The 19,497-nt window shown below is 37.3% G+C and overlaps 2 protein-coding genes across 7 annotated transcripts in view; one reads left to right on the top strand and one right to left on the bottom strand.

Annotated features, from left to right (window-relative positions):
• Positions 1-1,637, bottom strand: part of CEP44 (centrosomal protein 44) — a 12,814-nt gene extending 11,177 nt beyond the window's left edge. For 3 of the 5 annotated variants that reach the window (XM_030238806.2, XM_030238810.2, XM_050973704.1), the window contains exon 1: positions 1,506-1,637. The gene's annotated coding sequence lies outside the window, so the exon portion shown is untranslated. The remainder of the gene's footprint in view (positions 1-1,505) is intronic. The other 2 variants (XM_030238807.2, XM_030238809.2) reach the window with 2 other exon arrangements.
• FBXO8 (F-box protein 8) lies at positions 1,631-19,497 on the top strand. 2 transcript variants are annotated; one of them, XM_030238812.2, is made up of 6 exons: positions 1,631-1,858; positions 3,642-3,975; positions 6,125-6,251; positions 13,076-13,194; positions 14,643-14,839; positions 15,571-19,497. In XM_030238812.2, the coding sequence occupies exons 2-6, from the start codon at positions 3,653-3,655 to the stop codon at positions 15,756-15,758; spliced, it is 954 nt and encodes a 317-aa protein (XP_030094672.1). In that variant the 5' UTR covers positions 1,631-1,858; positions 3,642-3,652; the 3' UTR covers positions 15,759-19,497. The 2 variants fall into 2 exon arrangements, with proteins under 2 accessions (XP_030094672.1, XP_030094671.1); XM_030238811.2 differs by having other exon boundaries at positions 1,716-1,858; positions 3,645-3,975.

Raw genomic sequence — 19,497 nt, 5'->3', positions numbered from 1 at the left:
AATCACTTAAATTCAACTCTCTGCTAGAACCTGGGAAATAACTACCTGCCACTATCTTCACTAAATTTCTTTTCTTGCAACAAAACAAGTATTTTGAAGCCTACCAATGGAAGCAGTGAAGAGGCACAGTCACTCAGCTGATAAACGAAGCAATAGTCTCAAGAAACAGTTAAAACTTCCAGTTACAGTGGGCTGGGTTTGTTGTGGGTGTTTTTCTTCTTGTGCTTCTGCGATGTTTATTCAGCAATCCTCAAGATTAGGCTCTTCCCATGTGTTCTACCCTTGCTAAAAGGATTTTCTTCCTACATAATCATGAGGTTCCTTTATTTTAATCATTAGGTTCTGGGTTATTAGTTGCACTAAACATAAGTACACAATACTTTTCAAAGCTTGAAAGAATTTAACCAAGTATTTGGAAATTGAGGCAGCTATTCTTCGTGCACTATATTAAAATGTGATCCCTTCTACAGTTTTGCAAATATAACTAGCTAGCAAGACAAATCTCAAAGAATACGACATAAAACTGAAGCTCTAATCTGCAACGCAAATATTCACAGAAGACACTCTTATATAGGCTGTTTCCCAAAAGTATCAACAATCCTTTCTTTTTACACCAGGCCTCTGGATGTAAAAACTGGTAACTACTGTCACTACAAAATAGCCTAAGAGATCATAAAAGTTACAGTCAAGTTGGTAGCAAATCTTGGGAAGGTGAACCCAGTGAGATACACAAAATGAGATACACAGCTTTCGTCTGTAGAAATCTGTAAAATTTACAGACCACTGGCTATGAAGAATAAAAGCGAGTATAACAAAGTTTCAAGGTATGATAATATAGAGCTTTGAGGAAGTGGCTCAAAGAACAGCTGTCAAAAATGTGTATGATAGATATTCAAAGGATCAATGTAAAAAACTAAAGCAAAAGACCAAAACAAACAAGCAAAAACTAAAAAAAACGATCCCATGCAAGTTACCAAGTATGTTAACACTGTAAACGCTGTCTTTGAATTGCCCAACAATTAGACTTTTGATTTTTTCCAGCCGAATCCAGACTCTCCAGTTGCACAGGACGGGGAGCTGGGGGAAATCGCACCATTAACGCAGAGCTGCAAAAACATCACCGACAAATACGGGACTTCTCCGCCGTGCCAGCTGCGACACCCTTCGCGCAGAGGCCACTTGCACACCAGCGAGCGGCACAAGGGACTGCGCGTCCTCGGCTGGTCGCCCTGGGCACCAGCGGAAAAACAACGCGTCCTAGCCAGGACACGGCAAGGCGGGCTGCGGTCCCGGAACCAGCACCTTGCGTCAAACTCGCCAGAGTGGGACCGGGGCCACTAACCTAACCCTAACCCTAACCCCACCCGCCTTTCCTCGCCCCTACAAAAGCGGAGACCAGGCCCTCCCCAGAGCTCGCCGTCTCCGCAGAGAGGGAGAGCCCCGGGCCAGGAGGCGGCCCAGGCGGCGGGGACAGACCCCGCCCCGAGAGCGATGCTGACGCTCACCCGCGCGGCGGGAGCGCCGCCGTTCCCCAGCAGCGTGGCGGGCCCCGCGGCCGTTCCCGGAGGCGGCGGGCGCAGACCGAATCTGCCGCCGCCGAACCCGACCGGCACTTCCGCTCCCCGCGCGCCCCTCCCTGTGGACGTCACTTCCAGCAACAACAGCAGACGTCAGAGCTGCCCGGGCAGGAGTCAGGGCGGCGGCGGCGGCGGGCTCGGACTGCCTGCCGAGGCTCCTTCCCTGGGCCTGTACGCCTCTCCCTGCCGCCAGGCCCGTGCAGCCCCTCCCGCCCGGCGCGGCCCTCGCACGCAGGCGGGCCGGGCTCGTCGCGGCGGCGGTTGGAGCGGAGCTGGCACAGGTAGGGCCCGCGGGGGCCCCTCGGCGGCGCGGACGGGCGGGCGGCGCGGCCAATCGGCAGCGGGGGCTCCGGGAGCGGCCCAATGGGGCCGGGGGGCGGCACCCGCCGGGCCGCGACCGCCGGTGCCGCGAGCGGGGCGGCCGTGCCCGGGCAGGGTCCCGGTGCCGCTTTGCGCAAGGACCAGCGGCTCAGGCGGCGGCTCGGCTGCGGAGCTTCTCGGGGCACGGTGCGGCCTTGGGCGGCTTCGGGCCTCGGCTCCCTGGGGCGGCTCTGGGCCTGCGGGACGGGCTGTGTCTCCGCCCGCCAGCCTGGTTGCCCGGAGTCGGGATTGTAGGGTTTTCACGTTCTGGGGGAAACCAGCAGTCCTCGGTTGCAATGCAGCTGCTATGAAGGAAGCTTTAGCTTCGATGGGCTTGCGTCGAAGGATGGAACGTTTTCCTGTTGGGATAGTCGTGGCTGCAAATCAGCAACTGTAGGGCTCAGTTACTATGAAGTGAAGAGTGTTTATATCTAGAGTGCATGTTGGTTTTTATTTAATCAAGTAGAATCCAATACTGATGCAGCATTAATCTAGATTACTTTTAGCATCCTATCATGCTTGTCAACACTCCAAAAGAATTTATTATGCAGTAAGTAGCAAAGTAACATGAGGAAGACGCAATTAGAATTTAAATCAGACTTTGATAGATAGCAGACAGAGCTAGAGAAGATCAGCGATTTATAAACAAGCTCGATGTTATTTTTACTGTGGTAGCTACTCTTGATAGCCAAGCTATCAAGTGGTTTAAATTACTAGATAAGATTACATTATTAGAAGTTTGTTAACATGCATTTAAATGGTCTGAATCTGAAGATTGGAAATACAGGTTGAAAATTATTTCAAAATATAGTCTTTGACATCATTACTTAAAAGGCTCCGTAACAATAGGTTTGCTCATCTTTTATTATGAAAGCATTCATCCTGGATTATTACAATGCTGAAAGTAATTACATGATTGGGAAAATTATATGTGTTCTAACAAATGACATATAAGCTGCTGAATAGCAACACAAATAGTAGAGCTTGTGGATTTTCAGCAGCTGGTTCTAGACTGGTTTAAATTGTGTCTCATTTTGTTTCTTCTGTGAAATTTCCTCAGTTCGTCCTTGAAATGGCAAATATGTTTTTAATTTTTTTTTATTACAAAAAGGCTTTTTATACTATTTCTGCAGTGATATTCTCTGTATAAGTACGTGAGTATCTTATTATCAAGGCTCTATGTTATGCTACTAAGTAAGAAAGCTTGAAAAGAGACTTATTCTCTTGTTTCTGAGCACTCAAAATCCTTACTGCATTATCACTGAAGTCATTAAGCTTTGTTTCTGTGTCAGTCACTGTGTTATCCAATTGTTGTCTCTAAAGAGTCCTTCATTGACTCTAGAATGAATTTTCTTTTTATGAAATTTTGAAGGAAGTTCGAAGATTCCAAATGTTCTGAAGCCTAAGGTTTCTTAACTTGCATGAGACATGGATAATATTTGGTACTCTTTGAAGAAGCTTATTGTTAATTTTGTAGCTATTCAAGCATGGAAACTTTTGAAAAAAATCTAGGTGTTTTAAGTAGGTTTTGTTTTCAGTATTTTTTCAGTTGCCCTATAAAGACCAATTACCTGGTCAACATAACTTTGCCAGTACTCACTTTCTGCCTATTCAGATCAGTCCCAAAATTTGACTCATGTGCTAAGTCTGTCTTACAAATGTTTACAAATAGCTGTCAACATCTAATTTGGATTTTATGTCCAGCAGGCTCGCAGATGGGTCAGGGACTCTGGAGAATTGCTAGGAACCAGCAATTGCAAGGATACAGTGGACAAAGCTATCTTACCAGGGAGCATGGTAGGAGGATACCTGCTAACAATGTTTCCAATACAAGCCACCGCAAACAAGCTCAAGGAGGCATTGACATCTACCACCTGCTGAAGACAAGAAAATCTAAAGAACAAGAAGGATTCATTAACTTGGAAATGTTGCCACCAGAGCTCAGTTTTACCATTTTGTCATACTTGAATGCAACTGATCTCTGTCTAGCATCATGTGTCTGGCAGGATCTTGCTAATGATGAGCTCCTCTGGCAAGGGTAAGCACAAAAAGAGAAATATCACCTGGACATAGTAAAAAAAATTAGATTTTAAATTTGCCTCAGTAAGTGCTTTTTGCCTTTCTATCCTAGCAAAGGTTTCCTAAGTTAAATGAGATTTATATAGAGGAAACAGATATAGTTTAAAAATGTGTTATTCTGGATTTCTAATTAGCATGGGGTATTACTGGAGGTTGCTACATACACAAGTGTGCTTGGCACAAGTATACACGTGTATTATTAAATACCTGGTGCTTGAGATAGCATGACTTGTCTTCACTTTTGTATTATCTCGAAGCACATCTCAGGTGTTTGTATCATTACTTCTCTGAACAGTTGTCTAGCTTAAGCAAGCAAACCTATTCAGCCAGACTTCCAGAGGAAGAGAAGTGAGAACTCATCTACTACACTTGAAGCAAATTAAGTGTATCTTTTTTGGAAGATGGCTCTGGAGGGAGGAAAGAAAAGTTTTTTTTCTCAAGTGAAATCTCTTCAGCCTAACATTTGAAACACATTTATGTATAATATATGCAGAATTTGTATGTTTGGGAAATAAATAAAGGAACATTTTTAAGATAAAGTAGTGTAACATCAAAATGTCATTAACGTATTCTTTGGTATTTTATGTTTTACAGCACTAGGAAGCACTCATGAAATCATACTTATCTTTAGAGTAGATGGTTAGCAGAACTTGTAACTTCTTTCACAACATTTTCTTCTCCCTTAACAGACAGTATTACTACTGTAGCAGTTGGGTTGCTGTTCAGGTTGTTTATTTACCTTTCATTATGCTCCACATCTCTTCCTCCCCTCATGTGTTTCCTTGCCTGGCAAGGAATTAAGCAGCTTCCCTTCCTATCATGCTTTTGAACCTAGCAAAAGGATGATGCAGTGTAACTTCTTAGTCACAATTGTTCTGCTGTTGGGAACTATTCTATTGCCAGGAAAGAGGAATTCTAGTGAAGGATACCAGTAAGCTTCTAAGTTTATCAATGTGCATTGTACTGTGCTCAGTTCTTAATATCAAACCCAACCTAAATACAAATAAATCCCCCAGACCAAAGCTTGAAGATAGTAGAGCTTCTTAATTACATGCCGTATATATTCTTAACATGTGGGATGGAAATACATATTTTCCTTGAAGTTCATTCTAGGAAACAACTCAACTATTTTTTGTGAAGTCTTCCCAAATAATACTCACATTCATACCACATTTCTTTTGGTAATGAAAATGCATCCTGATTTAGCAATAAATAAAAATTACAATTTGCATAATCTCTATAAAAATCTTCAGTATTCCACATGTATAAGGGTGTGTTTTAGCTTTGGCAAGTACTGTGGTTGCAGTTCCAAACTCAGTCCAAATAAGACCCAGGTTCCAGATTTGAAAATAGAATCTTTGCCATGTCTCCAGTGACTACCTGGGTCCTAAACATTGTTCCTAATTAGTTACAGGGCAGGTTTGTTGAAGCAGAACTACCAGTTCAATAAGGAATCTAGAGTGTGTAGAACGGGAATTGCAGATGGTACCATCAAAGAAACTGAGATGAGGGACAGAAACTGATGAAACTGATATGGAGTCAGGGTGGAATAAAAAGGAAAGAAGGTCAAAAGTTATAGAAGATAAAGGGGGATGGGACTGGATCTAGTCATTAGGACTGGCCAATTAGGACAAGAGGAAGAAGAGTTGGGTGAAGAAGGAAGATGAGGAAAGTGCTGAATTAATGGCATAATTGTGTGCAGATACAGTGTCCAATTCACTGCACAACTGGGGCACAGGAAAAGAAACGGAATGTTTTAATCTGTCATAGTACCCCAGGAGAACAACTTGTTGCTGTTCGCCAGTGTTGAGGTTCTAGGAGTGCCAGAGGTGTCTGCTGTCTGGTTGTCATTATGATGCCACCTACTGGGATATGTTTTGATGTTGCATTCAAATACACCAAAACCTCTATGAGAAGAAAATGTTAATCATATAATTGAAGATTTTAGAAAAACATGGCAAAAAGACTAAATAACTATTACAACAACCTACTTCTGACTTTTCCTATAGCTCGAGTATTAGCTTTGCAGTGTTGATTACATTTTGCTTCTGTAAAATCCATGAAATTTGGAAAGGAATTTTTATAATAGATTAATTCTATTTTCATAGGTTGTGCAAATCCACTTGGGGTCACTGTTCTATATACAATAAGAATCCGCCTCTAGGATTTTCTTTTAGAAAATTGTATATGCAGCTAGATGAGGGCAGTCTCACCTTTAATGCCAACCCTGATGAGGTAAGTGAACTGTTGCTGACAGTAATAAAAGTTACAATAATTGTGATTGTTTTTTAATAATTATAGCCATATAAAAACAAAGTTTTAATCAGTGTTTGTTTTACTGTAGGGGTGGCTAATACTGAGCTACAGCAGTATTCTGGTGGTTTTTTTGAGTATTGTACCTGTGTACATCATTTACATGACTTGCCTCTTAAGTGCTCTGTACACTTCTGTGGATGCCAGAAATTCATAACCACGTATTAACTTAGAAACGAGGCAGATATCCTAACTGAAGAGACAGTGGTGAATTGGAAGAGCATAGCAATGAGCTGACATAAATAAAAACGTTAAAATGCAGAGTTTGAGTTTGGTTCACTTTAGACAAAGCAGGATGAGGTATAAAGTCTGATTACTTCTATTGCAATCACGTTTTCTTGTAGGAGATTTTCACCTATTCCCACTATCAAGGAGCAAATCTTGAAATATGAAAAAGATCTAGTGCTGAACTATCTTGAAGATCAGTTTGATTTAGTTTCTGTAGGTGTTTGTTGTGCATAATCTTTTCTTATAGAACAGCATAAATTTATTTTCAAAAAAAAACCATCCCTTGTCAGACTGAAAGGTTTCCATTTTTAAGTTCATGTAACTAACTGGAAAAGTCAGTTTCTGCTTTCAGTCTATCACCTTTCAAAGAAGAAAACAGTTTGAGAGTAGACAGCTTTTGCCTGGGAGATAGACAGTTAATGCCCAATTGGCAGAGAGAGTCTTTTGTGTAGAAAACCAGACTCCTGTTTCATGTTTCCTTGGAAAAGAGTGTACACAGTACTGAACAAAAATGCTGTCAACTTCCTGCATATAGTTACACATATACGTGGAAGTAGTAATTGAATAAATCCCAAGTAGAAAAAGGATTGAGATATGAAAAGAAACACTTCTAGAAGCAAATTTCACTCAACTGATATGATACAGAACGTGTGAACTTGTGACCATGGGGGAAAATAAATAAAGCAGTTCTGTGAATCATTGCAATAATGTAATTTTGTTTAAGTTCTTGCTTTATCTCATATTCTGCTTGATTTAGAGACCATTATTTTTATCAGTCACAAATAGAGTATTTTGTAATTTTTCTGGTAGAACTCTGCCTTGAACTCTGATGCACAGCATCAAGACATCATCACCTGGCCACTTGAGTGATTAGTATTGTTTTTCTGCAGAATTCTCACAAATTTAGTAATAAATGTGAAAGCTTTCAAAAAAGATGCAATATTTAGGTAACTTACATGTTTTCAGTAATACATTCAGTATATTACCAGTAGCATTGTACGTCCAAATTTTTCTTTGTATTTCAACTTTTTAACACAGTTTTTTAACCTAACTATCTCTGTTTATAATGTGCCATTATATTTCAACCTAATTTAAAGTAATCTTGGTATCTTTAAAGTATTTGGAGCCTTCAGAAAAGGCACTTAATAGATGATTCATTATTTTTAAAGGCAATTTAAATCTGCAAATTAGAGCTAACTTACGGCATACATAAATTAGGTATTAACTTTATTTTGCTACTCTTGCTTCTTCATTGTGGTTATATTTTACAATAGAAGTACAAATACTCTGCTTCAATGAGAGATGAGAACCTCAGGGTATCTCCTAAGGGCTCTGTTCCTCTCTCCCTCTGGAGCACCGTAGCCTGGTAGGAATCATTCAGGGCCTGCGTTTCAGGAGAATTCACAAATACTGTTGCTTTTAGTGTTTACAACTGTGATATTGGCAGAATTATTATTATTATAAGGACACTGTGACTGGAACGAATGATATGACATTCCACTATTACAAATTGTGTCTCCGAATTTCCTGCCAAACTCTGCTTTACATTTGATAACAGACCTGATCAAATTACTATAAAAATAGGAATACTTACAGCCACAGGAGCAAGATTCTCCAAAGGACACCGCCCATGTCATGAAAATGGGTAACCAGGCTCCACAGCAACAGCTCCAGAGCTAGCGGTGGCTCACGGGGTAGGGAAGAGCATCTGCACACTTTGTGGTAGGATTCTCTGGTTAGCCATTGTTGTGTGCATGGTGTTGTGATATCTGCTGTAATTTAACGTGTTGATTGTGTGCATGAGCTTGCATAATTCATAGCAGGTGCTCACATTCTGCTAAAAGGATGTGCATAAACTCATGACATGTAATCTGAAAAAAAAAAAAAACTCCAGTGCATGTTTGGGTTGGGTTTTTTGTTTTGTTTTGGTTTTGTTCTTTTGGTTTTGGGTTTGGGATTTTTTTGTTGGTTGGTTTTGTTGGGCTTTTTTCACATGGCACCACCATTATAGTCAATATTTTGGAATCTGGTTTTTGTTTTTTCTTTGGAGAAAGGGGATAGTTTAGTGTTAGTATTAGCACTTGAATATAAATATGGTGTTTAATCTGCCTACCTGATTTCTGCTATATTTTATTTTAAAGAGTGTATGGTGTATGTGAAATGTTTCTCATGCAGTGCTCATTTCATCTTGTGTGCTTATGACTAGGAATTTGTAAGCAACCAGAAGTTATTTCCCATTGTTTTATATCCAGTTTCTAACTCCCTACAAAATATTTTGTCAATGCTATGTAGCTAAAATTGAAACTGAAGGTGCAAACAAGAATCTTTTGGTCAGCAAAGATCTATTTTTTTGTTTCATCATTAATGGTTCTAGCTGATCTATTAAATAGCATTTATTTTTATGTACCTTGTGGAATCTGTACTATACCAAAACTGTCTTTAGTGAGGTCAGGATTTCCTTTGCATAGCATAATAATGAAGTACAGTAACACAGTGCTTACTCTAAACCTGTCTTTCCACTATTCTGGTTGTCTCATTCTGCAAGCTGCCCTTAGTTTTTGACTAAGTGAGGCTAGGTTTTTCTGACCTTTTCCTGGTTATAAATTGTTAGCCACTTGTGTAAAGCTATCTCACCTGACTTTTAATTATAGATAGTCTGTAGATGATGGATTGTTTGCTGTGCTGTATTTCTAAGCAAGGTTTTTGAAACTTACCCTATTTCATAGTGATCTACTAAGCAAGCCAGTTTTGAGATGATTTATCAGTCTGAAGAATATTATAAGTACATGTATGTTGTTGAGGAAAGAAATTCTTTTATCTGACTTACCAAAAAAAGTTGGAAAGGAACATTGAGCTGAAACCTTTTGATATTTCTACATTAAAATCAGAATGGTTTAATCTTGTAAATTATTAGTTATAGATTCTGTGTAACGTGAAGAATATTTCCGCAATCTATTTGCAATTTCTGCTATCCTGTTTGAATCACTGAGACTGTATTTTAAAGGCATACAGTGAGAGACACTGTTTGAAATGTATCTTACATATTGTGTCCACATTTGTCACCAAATGACTTGATTCATAACTTAGTAAAACAGTCATGAAAATTTGTATTATACAGTATCTCATCAATACTCTGCATTGTTCCAGAAGATGCACCATTAGAAACCATTAGATATATTAAGGTAGTGTACTTCCCTAGAAAAATGGGAACAATGATACCATATGTGTCTAATTATTATTTATTAATAATGTTAGTGTTACCTAGAATCACCAGCAGAAGTTGAGACCCTACTATACTGGATACTGATTCCAAAATTTCTGTGCCATTAACTTAGAATATGTCTGGTTTGTTTTGTATGCATATCTAAATAGAGGCCTCAAAGGCAACTACAAAAGTTTTAATGTTGACTGCTGTACTGAAGTGCTCTGAAAGTACTCTTAGCAAAGAAGACAGTCAATGCAGAAATGGAATCAACACTGAAAAGGAAAAGTTTTCCATTTTAGAGATCCTGTATGGATATAAACAAATCCAAAGACTATTGGAAACAGGTGGAAAACAAGCAAGGAGTGTCAGTGCTGTAATAGAATTGGCTGGCAAAACAAGCATTGTGTGTGAGGGGAAAAAAACAACTGTAAAAAATAGCATACTGAAATATAACAAATGGCTTTTGTTGTTACTGTTAGTCTATATTTAAAGTTGTTGTTTGCATGTGTAATTTAAATCAACACTTCCATACATTAATATTTTATCCAGAGCTGTCTGAAATTCAGAGATAACATGCTTGCCACGGAGGGGGGGTTTAAGGCATCCTTCCTAATTCTCTAATGCTAAGAATATTACCTGAATTGGAATTTTTAAAATTCCAATTCAATCCTCTGAATTGGAATTTTTAAAAAAAATACTGTATATGTTTATTCTGCAATGTTTCCCAAGTGTTAAAAAGGCCTCTTCCGAGCTGATAGATCATGGCACAGAATAGCCTACCTGACTGCAGTCAAATGTTTCCTAAGAGAATCAGCAGCTGACTGATAAATAATCCTAGCATAGGTTTTAATAGTGTGTAGGGCTACCTACTTCAGCTAGTATATATGCCACAAGTGACCATTTTAGCTACCAAACATGATTTATTGGAAGCAAGGGTTCTGAGAGGTTTTCAAGGTAGTATTTATGGTGTTATGAAAAACAGATTCAATGACATGCTGTAAATCTTGTAAATAAATTTCATTTGCTGTGAGACAAAATTTAAGAACTTAAAAGAGAAATCAGGCTTCTGCTGTTGCAAAGTATTTTTGATAGCTTAGGATGAAATAAAAAGCAACTAAAAATCATGGCATGTGGTGAACTATATTTTATTTATACCCTGTTTACTTGTGAAGGAGCGGAGGAAAATGCATTCACAGGGAAAGATATTGTCTAGCATTACATGTGGTAGGGGAGAGGAATTAGTGAGAGAGACTAATAATGCAAAGACTTTGTAGCCTGACTTGTAGTCAGATGGATATCCTACATTTAGTTGCGAGTTAGTGCATGAGAAAGAAACTGCAGCATTTACTGTCTCAGAGAAAGAAACCCACTACCTTAAAGAAGGTGTTGTTGTCATCCTGCCTCTGCTATGTCATGTTAGGCATTTTCTGGATGTGTTGCAGAAGTGTTTATTAATTGCAGCAGGAATGCTATTCAAGACATCCCCACCAGGCTTCAGTTTGTATTACCTTAAACTAATGCTTCTTACTGAAGCAAACACATAAATCTCATTAACTTGGGATATATGTAAAGGAGATATTCTGCTGCTCATCTTACATAAATTGCCCAAATCCTTGTTGCTATCTCCCATTTCTAATTTCTTATTTAGCTCTGGCTCAAGAAAGTACTTAATATCATGTATGGACAAACTTAAATATGATCTAATTTGGACTAATTTTGGACTGAAATGCAAGCTGATAAAGCAACACATATTACATTGTCATCTAAGTATGGATTTTTCTTAAAACTGGGGCATAGCACTACTAGCTTTTTTGGTTTATCTATCTAAAAACCTTTACATTTTTATTTATTTTTATAAACCATTTTTTTTAAAAAATAAATGTATCTTGATTAACTGCTGTTTTCTATAAATATATAAGCAAAACTATGGACTGGTAAAAATAGCTAGTTAATACTACACGTGTTTTTTGGCTTCTAATTTGTGTTCTTAAACATATATTCTAACTATTTTCCTGCTTTATGCAACTAAGACTTTGCTTTACTAAGACACTTCACAAAATGTTCCAAACCTGCACTCAGCTCTTTATTTCTTTTTCACACAAAATTCAAGAGCACTGGGAAGTTTAGTTTATACACTGAATGACAGGTTGCCCTTACAGCTTTGTAGCTGTAATGTAAACTTAGAGGGCAGACTTAAAAAATATTGTGAAGTTTGATATCAGAAGATTAATGAAAAAAATATTTCAGACGTATTTTAAGGGTGATTTAGGTTGTGGCCTTGGTACATTATTCTATGCAGAAATGCACTGTCCTACTTATTTTACATTTCATCCTTCTGCTGTAGTCAAGATCTATTGTACTTAAGTGTTGCAACACTTCTTGGTAACAAATGCTGAGAACTGCTCCCAGCCCCTGCGAAACTGAATCAGAAGAACTTGGTTAGTTATTCTCAGGTTTAGATTTTTGCTGCTGAAAAGTGTGAACATTTTTTAAATCCATTAGTTGGGGTTTGATTTCTGAGATTGTAAGGAAAATAGTTTTATGCTTTGGGATATTTCAATGACCAGAGAGAATCCAGAATATCACTAAAATACTTTAAATTTGCTGTGTTTATTCTATAAGAAATGTGTGTTTGGTCAAAGTGTAAAATTCTGGAAATCATTAGTATAAATTATATGCAATTCTGTATTTTTAAACCATTTTTATGTTAGGTATAGTGTTCTTATTTTTGTGTATGCATATTTGTATATGTTGATACTTACCTATGCTTTGAAATCAGCGTGCTTGTGTTTATTTGCATTATTACACATTTAAACAAATGCATTCAATGCATCTATTTGAATGTGATACATTGTATACATGTGAGAACATTACTGTTTTAATGAAAGATTTTGAAGACTAAACACATTATGGCTAAGATTTTCTTATTTGCAAAAGTTATTAAGTTTCTGGTTATGGTCCCTGCAACATTTTAAATACTATTACAATAGTATGAAAAGCAAAATACTGATATGCACTGTAAAGATATTATTAAAGAACCATCATGCTCATTGTGGAGTTCATAATTTAAAATTTTCTACTATGACTATATGTAAAATCTCAACCATAACATTAAATTGTTTCTTTGCATTTGATTTATAATTTTAGAGTGTATTATGCATGTTGAAATGTGATTTAGAGGAGGAGGAATCAATCTGAAAAAACAAACCAGTTAATTTGTAGGATTACAGTCCTACATTGTAAAGTACAGTACTTGTTCCTAAATACATTATGAAGATTAAACATATTTATATGTACATTTATTTTATCTCAGGGTGTCAACTACTTTATGTCCAAAGGCATACTAGATGATTCACCGAAAGAAATAGCTAAGTTTATCTTTTGCACAAGAACACTGAATTGGAAGAAGCTGAGAATCTACCTTGATGAAAGGTAATTAAAATTTCTCTTAAGACATTTTCTATTGATTTTCAATGTTCAGCCCCATTTAACAATATTTTGAATGTAGCGATGCCACTTCAATGATGTAAAAAGGCAAAAAAATGCAGCTAGGTAATGGTTCTTCTAAATCTGAACAATTACTTCATTCAAGTATTTATATGACTGTAGCACTTAATAAGAATCCTCAAAAATATCATCTATCAATGATAAATCTCATATCTTCACAAAATCTTATATGGTTATTTCGCTGCTTTTTTTGACTTGACAAGTTTTGTTCCCTTTCTTGTGGGTTTTATTCAGAAAAGTATCACTTTACTAAGAGTTGATAGCTTTTTAACTAATGTTGAATCATCTGACCATTAATTGGTTGTCTGATAGTTCTTGATTGGAAGTTGCATACACCTCCTGACAGGGAAGGGAGCAGCCTCTTGGAGACATCAGGAGCTGCAGAAGGGAGCTCTCTCCCTGCTGTAGCCTGGTGTTCTGTCTCCACAGTGCTTACTCCTGCCATCAGGTTGGGGGAGAGCAGTACCATGAAGGAGAATAGGAACTGCACCTGAATAGGAAGAGCAGAGGGCCAACAGCACTTCAGCAGGAATCCTCTCCTGCTTCTCATCTTCAGCCTGTGCTACTAAAGGAATAAAAAGAATCTGTAATGTTATCACCACTGGCAGTCCTGTGCAGTAAAACTTCAGATTTATAAATCTTTTAGACAATAACAAAAATACAAAACCATTTAACGGATGAGATTGCTAGTTAATGTTAATGACTCCTACTGCCATTTATCTTCCTTTCATAAACAGAGTATGATCAGACACTAAAAATAAAAACTACTTTTTTAAATGTTGAAACTCACAAGCAAGGTTAAAATCAGGTTAAACAGGAAAATATTCTTAGGTTCACTTCAAATTTGCTTCCAAATTTTTTTTCTACTGTCTTTTGCACATCTGGTAATAGAGGTGTGGTCAGAATCATTTATATGTGTATGTGTTCAGTGCAAAACACTTGGGAACATCACATTCTGATGGACTCCCATGAGCAAATTTTGCCAGATGAAGCCTGGTTTTAACAAGACAATCCTGTAACAGCTTTTACTTAGACATCAAAATGTGTGGCACTCATCAATCTATTCCCTTTACTGTCTTTTTAAATGGTTTGCCACAGATTAAAGGAATCAAAGCCTCTGTGTAGACCTTGATTGAATATACATAAAACCTTTGAGTTCTGATTCATGTATGTTTTTGCAGTATTTGGCTGCAAATAGGCAAAGAACATGTGTTTATGTTATCTTTGGGCTGTTAGTGATAATTTTGCCTTTTAGCAAAAACAAAAGCTCATGCTATTCTAAAGCTTTAATTTTTACTTTTAACATCTACACATTTTCATATTGAAACAGTTAAAAGAAACTTTTCTAATGATACGGGTTTTCGTTCTTCCAGGAGAGATGTTTTGGATGACCTTGTGACGCTGCACAACTTCAGAAATCAGTTCTTGCCAAATGCACTGAGAGAGTTCTTCAGACACATTCACGCTCCTGAGGAGCGTGGGGAGTACCTTGAAACTCTCATAACAAAGTTCTCTCACAGATTCTGTGCTTGTAATCCTGATTTGATGAGAGAGCTTGGCCTTAGCCCTGGTAAGCAAAAATGAGCTGTGGATCAGTCTTTATACTTCTGGATGATGCTGCTGTTTTTGATAGTTTTAAAAGCAGCACCTAAACATGTATATCTGAAAGTACAAAGTTACTCAATTGGAAAAAAAGCCCAAAAAACACAGATTCTTTTTTTAGCTGATTAGTTGGGTTTATTTCCATGGTATCTTTCTTCCATTTTTTTCTTCCACTTTGAGCTTTTTTCTTTTCTGAGGTTACTCTTGCTGAGTCTTACACGCTTAACATTTTACCTTGTGGATAGTCTCACAGAAATGGAAGGGAATATAGGGCCACATTCAAGTTAACAAGCATTTCTAATTGGTTGGAGGAGGCAGTTTTCAGCAGTGGAACTGCTTACATATTTAAAAGATAAGCTTTTGCAGGATGTTGGCTTTAGTTTATACAAACTTCAAGAATCTGTTTAAATGAAAATGTTTTTAAAATGTTTTAAAGCCCTTAGTGGCTTTTAGATTATGTAGAAATATTAAGAGATTTGTAAATTCTCATTTGGCAGTGTGCTGAAATTATTACTTTGAAAGTTGCTGTATTAAATTTTATTTCCATGGATACCCTTCTGAGTAGTTGTATATATATGTGTATGTATATATATGTAAAATTATGAGCCTAGATGATAATGACCATAAGTTTCTTAGGGAAAAATACTTTTAATGATCACAGTTTCTTTTTTAAACTTTTTTTTATTCTCTCTTGTCTAGATGCAGTTTATGTACTGTGTTACTCTTTGATTCTCCTTTCGATTGATCTAACAAGCCCTCACGTGAAGAACAAAATGTCAAAGAGGGAATTCATCCGGAACACGCGACGAGCTGCACAGAATATTAGTGAAGATTTTGTAGGGCACCTTTATGACAACATCTACCTTATTGGCCACGTGGCTGCCTAAAAGCACAATTTGCTAGCACTTAAAATTTGTAATTTTCAAAAACTACATCAATTCAAGATATTAATTATTTTGTAGAGATGGGGGTTATTTTAGTGCTGGTCATTCTAACCTCTGTATGCAATCAAAGTTTGTGTGTGTAAGTGTGTGTATGTGTAAACTACCTTTTCTATCTATTAACTGTGGGAACAGAAGGACTTGTTTTTCATAATTTTTATTTTAGTTTTGCACAAAACAATGCCATTAGTCTGACACGGCCATTTATGAATGTTAAACTGACATTACAGTCTAAGCTGAAAAAGTGGTGAATTTGTGCATTAGATCTGCTTGAAACTTTAATAAGTTCATTCTTTTTAGAATACCATGTAATGTGTATATATTTAACTAAAGAGATTTATAATCATAATTATTTTATTGTAAAGTATTTTAACTAAAATTTCTCCTTTTATCTCTTAAATTAGTGTTGGACTTTTCGTTTGCATTTTTTTACAATGCTAACTACCTCAGATACTTAAGTTAGAGGAACATTGATCTGAATACTACAATAAAGTTTATTCTAGGAGATGATAGAACACTTGTAAAATATCTAAGCTGATGTTTTATACTGTATTTATTAACTTGAATTAGCATGTTGCCAATCTGCTATTCACCCAACTTTAAAGATTACAGGCTCTATTTTAGATGAACCCTGATGCCATAAAGGGTTATCCAGGGGAAATCATGCAGTGTACAGAGAGGTTTACATCATTTACATACACAACCTATTTTGCAGATGCTGGTTTTTGGGAAACAGGACAACTACAATCACCTGTTCAACACAGTAAGCAAGAAAAATCTGAACAGGGAAAGTGGTAGGAGTGAGTAACATGTTGCTGCTTTCAACTGGTTCCCTCAGTCTAGAAGTGTCAATGATAGAAATGCCTTGGCAAATGTATACCAGATGACTCGTTGCTAAAGCTGTTAAAAACTGACAGTGCAAGATTAGAGCAGTGGCTGTCAAGGATTGGAGAACTGTTTCAGAGTCAGATACTGAATTACTTTCTAAGTTGGTCATGTAGCTAGATTTTAAACAGCTCTACATTTGTGGAAATACTTCAAAAATTACTTGTTCAGGTTGTGTCTTGACATTTCCTGAAGTGTGAAGAATATTAGCAGTGGAACTGCTGTGCATGTGCAGGAATTGACTAAGGATTTGCCTAGTTTTGTTCAGACAACTCTAGGAGCAGTTGATATAACATGTAGTTGAAGTAAGAGCTGTTCCTGATTATGTTTGTTTACATAATATTCAGCTATCAGTAGCATCTGGATACATCATGGTAACAAGTATCTTTCATCTTTTTCCCTACCTTATCATGAGGTGATGTGGGAAGTTATTCTTAATCTGTAAAACAGAACTAATCTGAATTTTTATGTAGAAAGCCTATTGCAGAGCCAAGAATTTAATTCAGGAGTGACCCCTCACAGCCATGCCCTTTGCCTATGCTGCTGCTTTCTGTTTAGCACCTAGGGAGTGTTACCTTTGTTTTAGATGTGAGGACAGTCCATACAAGGGCTACATAAATGATGGGAAGAAAAAGATGTAGCTATTACTATTTCAAGTGTTTATAGCTCTGCTCCACAAACCAAAATGCATGCAAAAAAAGTACTTTTTTATTGCATTAACTTTTAGCAAGTGTAAATGCCATTGCATTTATGTAGCATACACAGCCAAAGCCAGGAGCCAGCAGTATTGTGGCCCATCACTATTGTGCCCTGTGTTACAGGCAGGTTTACAGTATCACCTGCCTTGCTCAGGATAACTACTCCTCACCCAGTGTTGCAGAAAGTCCAAGGATGCGTTCTGCAGTGGTCACTTAATCTCAAACACAAAATAAGAGTGTATAGTACAGTGTTAAGGCACAGGTGTCTGCTACTGTACTACAGAAAAAAAAATTTGAAAGCTTTTAATGTAATTTGTAAGACCAGTTATAAAGGACAAGTGCCTCTGGGCTATTTAAAGTGATTTGAAGTGGAGACAGCAGAATATAGTTTCCTAAGAAACACTCCTCAAAGGTTACACATTTTAAAAGAAGAATTCAGTGAATTTTGAAATTAGAACTTTTCTTGTTAGAAAATATTATCTTCTCAAACCACAAATGCAGAACGAGGTTTAATTCTCTTCTGGCATATGCTTAGCTTGACATTAGCGATACTGGTTTTGATTTTGCACTAGTAAGAAAGTATGAATTGTTAATCTGCATTTCTCCTAATTTCCTGTTACCCTGATGCAGTACAAAACCTGCAGGCAGACAGAACGTGTTTTTTCTGGAATAGATGAGTACATCTATTAGCACGGTCTAGAAAACTTCTAGGCCACTGTAGCAGCCAAGAAGATAAATTAGAAACAGAATGATACAATTCAAGTTTCCATAAGACAAGGCTAGGGTAAAAGAAAACGAAACCCTAATGACATGCAGATAACAGCATCTGCTCTTCACAACAAGATTTTGAGCAGTGTTAGAGGATTAGCACCCAATTCATGCTCTACAGTATGTTACTAAATCAGAGTGGAACAGAAAATAGCAAACACAACATGCCAAGTGCAAATTCCCTCAGAGGCAATCACGAAGCAACTAATTAATACAGACATTACTTCTGTCTTTTTTCTTTTTCCAGTTTGAGTCTAAGTCTAAAGTGGCTGAGAAGTAATGTTTTGCATTTTAGCAATTAGATTTTTCATGAAGTTAAGCAATTTTCTGTCTTAAAAAGAGAAAAAAAGTTTTAATCACTCTTAAAAAGTGAAAAAAATTGTCTTGGTTGTCCTCCAAAAGCTCTTTAAAAAACAAAGTTTTTTGCAGTGTTTTCTTCAATGCACTTGGTGTCTCCACACACATTTTAAAATAATGATGCTTCATTGATCCATGTGTCACTAAATGATGTGATGTGGAAATAGGTCCTTGATCAAGCACTTCAGAAGACTTGGGCAGAGGATCTCAAGCTCAACTATGTGAGCATGATCATGCTTATAACTGTCTAGTGTTTCTCAAGCTATTGCTATTCCACCACTGCATGTCCTTTGAATTTTGGCCATGTGGTGTTGCCTTAACTCTTACCTGTATGCACTGTACACAGCACTGAAGGAAGAAGTGAGCCTGAAGCCCATCCCTCTGCAAACACTCACTGTTCTGTCCTAAAGGACACTAGAATTTTTCTGAATGGCCATTTCTGAAAGTTTGGTAACTTCAGTATACACAGATGTGACAGAAGGAAAACTTTTCTGTTTGTGTTGGGAAAATGAGTGTACCTGTGTTCATGTAAAGTGTCACACAAATGCAGCTCATATTTGCTTATTATAAAGTCTGAGGCTCTCATTGCATTTATTGAGGAAATATGGCATATATTAGATATTCACATAGTTTAGCTATAGACAGCATCTGATATTATCTGTTTTCTCAAACTCTATTTCTGTCTAGAATACTTTCCATCCAAACTCTAAACAACACATTTATTCAGTTTTGACTTTCTAAAATAAATCAAAGCTGCTGCAACATATATCAACCCAAACAAGTTTGAGACATGTTTGTCAATTTTGAAGCAAGTGAGAAATTTGCATTCAGGAAAAAGAATTCAGTTTGTTCTCCTTAACCTTTCCCTTCCACCCCCCACGCTGGAAAAAGAAAAAATGTAAACAGTTTCAAAATACAGCTTTAAGAAAATAAACTGACTAGCTGGGCAAATAAATGTTATTATTTCTTCTTCAGTA

The sequence above is a fragment of the Serinus canaria genome, chromosome 4 (assembly GCF_022539315.1).
Source record: "Serinus canaria isolate serCan28SL12 chromosome 4, serCan2020, whole genome shotgun sequence".
NCBI classification, from domain to species: domain Eukaryota; kingdom Metazoa; phylum Chordata; class Aves; order Passeriformes; family Fringillidae; genus Serinus; species Serinus canaria.
This window is presented reverse-complemented; position numbering and strand designations above follow the sequence as displayed.

Excerpts from the sequence above, each read along its gene's own strand:
- FBXO8 (XM_030238812.2), top strand. The coding sequence starts at position 3,653 with ATGGGTCAGGGACTCTGGAGAATTGCTAGGAACCAGCAATTGCAAGGA. Across the intron at positions 13,195-14,642 it reads AGAATCTACCTTGATGAAAG|GAGAGATGTTTTGGATGACC; the intron begins GTAATTAAAATT and ends TCGTTCTTCCAG. Across the intron at positions 14,840-15,570 it reads AGAGCTTGGCCTTAGCCCTG|ATGCAGTTTATGTACTGTGT; the intron begins GTAAGCAAAAAT and ends TCTCTTGTCTAG.